At 29.3% G+C, this 7,652-nt stretch overlaps 2 protein-coding genes across 2 annotated transcripts; both read left to right on the top strand.

The window, feature by feature from the left end:
• Positions 1-358: 358 nt before the first annotated feature.
• On the top strand, positions 359-2,449 carry LOC119684784 (cytochrome P450 CYP12A2-like). Its single transcript, XM_038098908.1, has 5 exons — positions 359-460; positions 559-914; positions 1,014-1,130; positions 1,192-1,624; positions 1,676-2,449. The coding sequence occupies exons 1-5, from the start codon at positions 371-373 to the stop codon at positions 2,270-2,272; spliced, it is 1,593 nt and encodes a 530-aa protein (XP_037954836.1). The 5' UTR covers positions 359-370; the 3' UTR covers positions 2,273-2,449.
• Positions 2,450-4,973: 2,524 nt separating this feature from the next.
• LOC119685619 (cytochrome P450 CYP12A2-like) lies at positions 4,974-7,105 on the top strand. The gene is made up of 5 exons (XM_038099958.1): positions 4,974-5,199; positions 5,384-5,739; positions 5,815-5,931; positions 5,993-6,425; positions 6,481-7,105. Exons 1-5 carry the CDS (start codon positions 5,119-5,121, stop codon positions 7,078-7,080), a joined length of 1,587 nt encoding a protein of 528 aa, XP_037955886.1. The 5' UTR covers positions 4,974-5,118; the 3' UTR covers positions 7,081-7,105.
• Positions 7,106-7,652: the final 547 nt, after the last annotated feature.

Below are 7,652 nucleotides of genomic sequence, written 5' to 3'. Positions count from 1 at the left end.
ACAAAGTGAATGACTCGCAAATTAAATAAAAATAACAACAATCGTATAATCGGAATACAGACGTCTTCTGCTCAGTGAGTGGCCAAAAATTAAATAAAGGGGGTCTAGCGTGTCTCTTTTATGAAATACTCAATCTGTTGTATCGCTCTTAAATAGCAAAAAAAGAGACAATGACTAAACAAAATTTAATTAAAAATAAAATATTAAAATGTTTGGAATGACTTGCACAAATCAAATAGTCAACATGCGATGGCAAAAACAAATATTGTTGATGTGTTTATCAGTAAATATTATTAAAAATATATAAAAATCGTTGAGTTGATACAAATTTTTTAGTATAAAATTTTTACTTTGGAAGTACGGACATTTAATGATGATGCGGAGTCTAAAATTATTTAACAGCTTCATGCGAAAAGACAGGAATGCACTGAACTCGTTCCAATCTTTAATTACTAATCGAGTATGTTTTTTGCTGTTATTTCTAATATAATTTCAAAACAAATCAACCGGTCTGGATAATGAATTGAATTAATTTATGATATAAACAATTGTTTCTAGTGCTACTGTGTGGCAGCTATAAATCCCTTAACATGGGAGCATGCCAAACCGTTGAAAAACATACCAACTGTCGGTACTTATGAATTCATAGTTGGGAACTTACCTTGGGGTAAGTTCTACAAGAAAGACTTCGCAGATATAGTGCGTTTGTTGCATGAAGAGAAAGGTGATATATTTTTATGGAAAGGAATTTTCGGTCAGAATGATTTGGTGTTCACACAGACGCCGGATGATTTTGAAAACATTTTTCGTCATGATGGTATCTGGCCAGAGAGAAAATTTCTAGAACTGGCGACATATCATAGAAATGTATATAGAAAAGATTATTTTGGTGATGTTACAGGCTTATTAGCAAGGTAAATTAAAGAAGTAAAACAGATTTTTTCAATTTATTGTTTCAATTTATAATTAACATAAAAGCATTTGTAAGACTTAACAATAATAATTATTCACAGTGAGGGGAAAGCTTGGGGTGATCTACGTACATTGATAAATCCAATTTTAGTACATCCAAAAAATACAAAAATCTATTTGCCTTCGTTGAGTAAAATTAATCAGGAGTTTATTGACAAGTATGACGATTATTAATATCTATCTTTTCTATGTAATCTTATTCATCGAATCCAATTCTAGAGTTCGAAAAATACGAAATCCCGAAACTCTAGAAGTACCAGCTGATTTTGCAGATGAAATTAAACGTTGGACTTTAGAGTCAGTTGGCATGGTTGCATTAGATAAAGAACTAGGTTTAATAAATGGACATAATCCTGAAGCTATGGCATTTGTTGACAGTACACAGTTATTTTTCGATTTAACGGTAGAGTTAGAGTTTAAACCGTCTCTCTGGCGATATTTACCCAATAAAAAGTTTAACGAAGCGATGCAAATTTTGGATAATGTCATAGTATTTGCAACGAAATACATAAATGAAGCAATAGAAAGATTTGAGAAATCTCCCACCGATAAACCTGAAATAGAAAAAAGTGTTTTGGAAAAACTTCTAAAAATTGATAAAAAAGTTGCTATCATTACAGCTGTGGAAATGTTTACAGCAGGCGTGGATACGGTTAGTTCTAACTAAAAATTATGTCAATTGATTATCTTAATTATATTACAGACTTCAACTGCACTCATGGGACTTTTATTATGTTTGGCAAAAAATCCAGAAAAACAGGAGAAATTGCGTCAAGAAATTCTATCGGTCCTGCCAGAAAAAAATTCCGAGTTGACTGTGGAAAATATGAAGAATTTACCTTATTTACGTGCTTGTATTAAAGAAAGTTTACGAGTTTACCCTTTGGCAGTTGCAAATGTGCGTCAAACTGCTGAAGATTTAGTGCTTAGTGGTTTTCAAATACCTAAAGGTTCCAATGTTAATATGACGTCAATAAATTTGATAAAAGACTCAAAATACTTTTCACAACCCAATGAATTCATACCGGAACGTTGGTTAAGAAACGAGAATAAAGACGATACCTGCCCACATAATTCCGCTACAAAAAGTAATAATCCATTTATTTATTTACCATTTGGTTTTGGACCACGCAGTTGCATTGGTAGACGTATAGCTGAAATGGAACTAGAAATTGCAATTGCACGCCTGGTACGAAATTTTGGAATAGAGTTCAATTATCCTACGGAAAATGCGTTTAAGTGTTTGCAACTATACCTTCCCGTTATTCCAATGAAATTCAAATTTACGGACTTGAATTAAGAGATTAAATTAATCTAATGCCTCGTTTTCACTATGGCATTTTTAATGTCAAATAATGTCAGTGTAATGTCAATGAAAGTGGGTAGTCATATGATGTCAAATTCGCCTTCTTGTCATGAAATAGAAACGCATTTGACACACCAGTCAATTATAATTAAAATGACATAGTGAAAACAAGACATAAGAATTTTATAAGTTGTATATATTGTATTAATTTGTATATATTTAAAATAATTATTGTTTTTGAAGAAATCATTATATTCTTTATTTTGAATAAATGAGTTTAATGAATGAATTCATTAAATTTGAATGTTTTTTATAAATGTGTTTTATTTTTTAGTTTATTAGTTAGATTGAAGTGGTGGTCTTCTACACCAAAGCCCACTAGTTGTTAAATAGTCAAATGGGTTAATCTGTCATTACTTATATATGTATTGCTTCAGGAGTTACGAAACCCTAAAATTTTTCAAAACATTCTAATCTAAAATATCGTAAATGCAGTATCTCGTCATAATTTATATTGTATATAAAAATATATATTCTCACTGTGAAGGTTAGATTATTAGCCAACTTTTTAAAGTCTAATATTTGATATTGATAAGGAAATATCTGATAACCTATTAATTAGCTGATAAAATACAGTTTATCTATCGTGTGTTCACCAGCTGTTATGGTGATAACGGTATGTGCGTTAAAAGTAGAGAAGTACTTTACCGCTTTTTGTATTAGATACAGTATTATTAAACCTAGTAGTAATTTTAGAACAGTTCTTCTATCGTGTGTTCACTAGCTGTTTGCTATAGTGATAACGGTGTGTGTGTTAAAAGTACAGAAGTACTTTACCGCTTTATGTATTAGATATAGAATTATTGAACATAGTAGTAATTTCAGAACACACTTTTAAGATTAAGTAAAACAATATTTGACGGTAGCATCAATACTTTATTTATGTTATAAGATTAGCAAACCTCATTAAGCATTTTTTTTACATATAAAACTAAGTGTTCACACTGGAATTAAAGTAATGAATAGCAAAGCAAAACCAAAACGAAAATAAATCAAATTTGATATTAAAACAAAAAATTATTTAAATTAATTGATTAAAATTAATTGATTACTTCATTTAGATGTACTTGTAGGTAATGTCTCTGTTGTATTTTTTGTTGAGAGTATTTGAAAGCATTGGTACATGCGTAAAATTTTCATCTTAGGCTTAATATAAAACTATTCGTGACAGATGGTCCCAAAACTTAAAGATTGCCCAAATAATCAGGCTTCAGGTTATGGTTTCTAAAATGCTTCACCCATGTCCAGATATTAGAATTTATTTTTCATCATTAATCGCATATACAAGATTGTCATTTATTTATATATATCTCAATATATATATATATATATATATATTTATGCTCAATATATATCTTTATATTTAAAAGATCTGTCTAGTAAATACTTTCCTATATTGAGATATTAACTGTTTAAACAACAGTGTATGTTTGATGGATATTATTGGTATAATCGTTGTAATTTTTATCAAATAACAGATTTTTATCAAATAACAGATTTTTTTAATAATATCGGTATAATAATGACTTTAAGATTAAGCACTTAGTTTAGTACCGAATGAATGCATCGATTATTGTATATAAAATTTGTAAATTATATATTAATTACTCTTTTAAAGTAATAGTAATAAATAATAAATAGTAATAAAGTAATAATAAATCGGATTAAATTAAACTGATACTACAGCACAAATTCACGTAATGAATAAAATTATTCGACTTCATACCGCGACCGCTTCTATCTGACTGACTGCTTATAATGGTATTGTCTATAGTAATATTCATTAAAAATCGTTCTTCTTCAAGCATCACTCATTAATCAATAATTACGAAAAACATTTTTCCTCTCAGAGATTGTTTGAAACAAACATAAAAATAAATTAAAGACTAGTATTGAAACGAGTTTTGGTTTTGGCGAAACATAAGTACTCTACACACAGAGTCATTAAGTGTACTCTATAAAGAGTTTTGAAGTGGTGTCTAGATCATTAGTCCATATGCCAACAGTTAATACGAAAAACATTTTTAATTTTCTGAGATTGTTTGAAACAACCATAAAAATAAGTTGAAAGCTAGTATTGAAACGAGTTCAGGCTTTGGCGAAACGTAAGTACTCTACATACAGAATCATTATGTATATTTTATAAAGAGTTTGGAAGTGGTGTCTAGATCATTAGTTCATATGCCAACTGTGTCCTAACCCAAGTTAATCGGGTCTTAGAAACTGTAAGATCTGTCAATGATCAGATAAATATAAAATGTGATTTTATTCGGATGATATATTTTTTAGCTGGTTCAACATCCATTGCACTGCTTTGAGTTATTTAGAATATACATCGCCTTACTTTGTGTATAGGGTATTTAAACTAACTTAATTTAATTTAGTTTAAATTCACGCTTTAATAAAATAAAATAAATATATCGTATAGTTCATCGACAGCTGCTCAGCTGTGCGTTGTGTTGTCCGAAATTAAAAGAGGGGCCGGCCGGTTGCGTCTTCAACATATGAGAAATGCTCTTATACCTAATAAAATCTCAAATCTCATATGTAAAAAGAGAGGCAAATAATAGAGTAAAACTAAACAAAGAATTTTTGAACACAAATTACTAAAAGTGTTTGGAATGACTTGCAGAAATCAAAAAGTCAGCATGAAAATCCAAAAATATGGATCGCTTATATGTGCTTATCATTCAACATTGTTAAAAATTATAAAAACTGCTGAGTAGAAATTATTTGTTCAGTCTAAAATTTTTATTTACGAATGCAGACGGCCTACGACAATGCGGAGTCTAAAATTGTTAAGTAGTTTCATGCGGAAAGAGAGGAACGCAGTGAACTTGTTTCGGAACTTAATTAATCGAGTATGTTTTTATTAATTAATTAATTCATTTCATAGATATTAAATAGGTCAATGGCAAATTTGTTATTAATAAACACTGTTTTATTTGGTTTTTTTTATTTTATATTTTGTTTCTTTGTTTTGTTATTAAATAAATAGTAATATTCCACATAAACAATTAATATATATTTTTCATTTACTTTTAGAACTACTGCGTGGCGGCGGCAAATACTTTATCATGGGAGCATGCCAAACCATTGAAGAGCATACCAAGAGTAGGTGCTTATGACTTCATGATTGGCAGTTTACCCGGTGGTAAATTTCGTAATAAAGATATCGATGACGTAGTGCGTTTGCTACATGAAGAGAAAGGTGATATATTTATATGGAAAGGTATTCTCGGTCAGAGCGATATGATCTTTACGCAGACACCAGCTGATTTTGAAAATGTTTTTCGCCATGATGGCATTTGGCCACAAAGAAACTTTTTGGAAACAGCAGTATATCATCGAAAAAAGCATAGAGAAGATTTTTTCGGTGGCAATGGAGGCTTATTTGCTAAGTAATTAATAAAATAGAATAAAATAAAATAAAGTTGTATATTATTAATATATATAACATTAATAATATTTTTTAGTGATGGAAAAGATTGGGGTGATCTACGTTCATTAATTAATCCAATTTTAGTGCATCCAAAAAATATAAAAATATATTTGTCATCTTTGAGTAAAATTAATCAGGAATTTATTGACAGGTATACTGATAAATGATATTAAATTTTGAAAAAGTATTTAGCTTACAGAACTTTATTCTAGAATTCGAAAAATACGTAATTCTGAAACTCTAGAAGTACCAGCTGATTTTTCGAATGAAATTAAACGTTGGACGTTGGAATCAATTGGCATGGTTGCTTTGGATAGGCAACTAGGTTTAATTAACGGACATAATCCTGAAGCTATTGCATTTTTTAACAGTATAGAGAGATATTTTATACTTGTTCTAGATTTGGAGTTCAAACCGTCTCTCTGGCGTTATGTACCCAACAAGAAGTTTAATGAAGCTATGCAAATATTGGATAATATTATTACTTTTACTACAAAATATGTAGATGAAGCAATAGAAAGATTCGAAAAATCTCCCACCGATAAACCTGAAATAGAAAAAAGTGTTTTGGAAAAATTATTAAAAATTGACAAAAAAATTGCTACCATTACGGCTATGGAAATGTTCATAGGTGGCGTGGATACGGTTTGTTTTACAAAAAAATTATATTAATTGATTTTATAAATAACTTATATTACAGACATCATCCACTCTACAAGGAGTTTTGTTGTGTTTGGCAAAAAATCCAGAAAAACAAAAGAAATTACGTGAAGAAATTCTATCGATCCTACCTGAGAAAAATTCAGAGCTGACTGTGGAAAATATGAAAAACTTACCTTATTTGCGTGCTTGTATTAAAGAAAGTTTACGACTTCACCCATTGGCATTTGCAAATTTGCGTCAATCTAGTGTAGACCTAGTACTTAGTGGCTATCAAGTCCCGAAAGGTTCTAATATTAATATGGTATCTCTTAACTTGCTGAGAGATGCAAATTACTATTCACAGCCCAATGAATTCATACCGGAGCGTTGGTTAAGAAACGAGAATAAAGACGATACCTGCCCACATAATTCCGCTACTAAGAGCAATAATCCATTTATTTATTTACCATTTGGTTTTGGACCACGCAGTTGCATTGGTAGACGCGTAGCTGAAATGGAACTGGAAATTGCAATTGCACGCCTGGTACGAAATTTTGGAATAGAGTTTAATTATTCAACAGAAAAGCCGTTTAAGTGTTTGCAAGTTTACGTTCCAGCAATTCCAATGAAATTTAAATTTACCGACTTGGAATATTAAATTTAATAACTACATATTTTCGTATTATTATGGTATTGTAATTTAGTTGTTTATATTTAAAAATTTTTATTTATTATTATATTAAAAAATTTTAATAAATTTGTTATTTAAAAAAATATTCATTCTATATATAAATATAAATAAATAAATATTCTATATATAAAATTATATATAGAGTTTTAAATATGAATTGTATAATTTTTAGTTAAGAATTTTTTTTTATTAAAATAGATGTGTATAAATTTCATAAAATATGTCCTAATATATAGCTATCTCAACGTATATACCATATGCTACAAAAGCCTAAAATATCGTAAACACAGTGACTCTACAATTAAAAATTAAAAACAAATTGTAATGCTCTAATGTTTATCAATACCGTATACCGTATCTGTAGACACCTGTTTATGTAGTATATTCAGATTTGATAAGGTATCTAATAATTACCTGATGAAATATAGTTTATTTATTGCGTGTTCCCCAACTGATAGTTTGACCTTATAGGGTATGTGCTTAATTGGTTGTCAATGGTATATTGATATGATTAAAATCCTATATTTGAACGATTTTAA

The sequence above is a fragment of the Teleopsis dalmanni genome, chromosome 2, assembly GCF_002237135.1.
Source record: "Teleopsis dalmanni isolate 2A chromosome 2, ASM223713v2, whole genome shotgun sequence".
In the NCBI taxonomy this organism is placed as follows: domain Eukaryota; kingdom Metazoa; phylum Arthropoda; class Insecta; order Diptera; family Diopsidae; genus Teleopsis; species Teleopsis dalmanni.
This window is presented reverse-complemented; position numbering and strand designations above follow the sequence as displayed.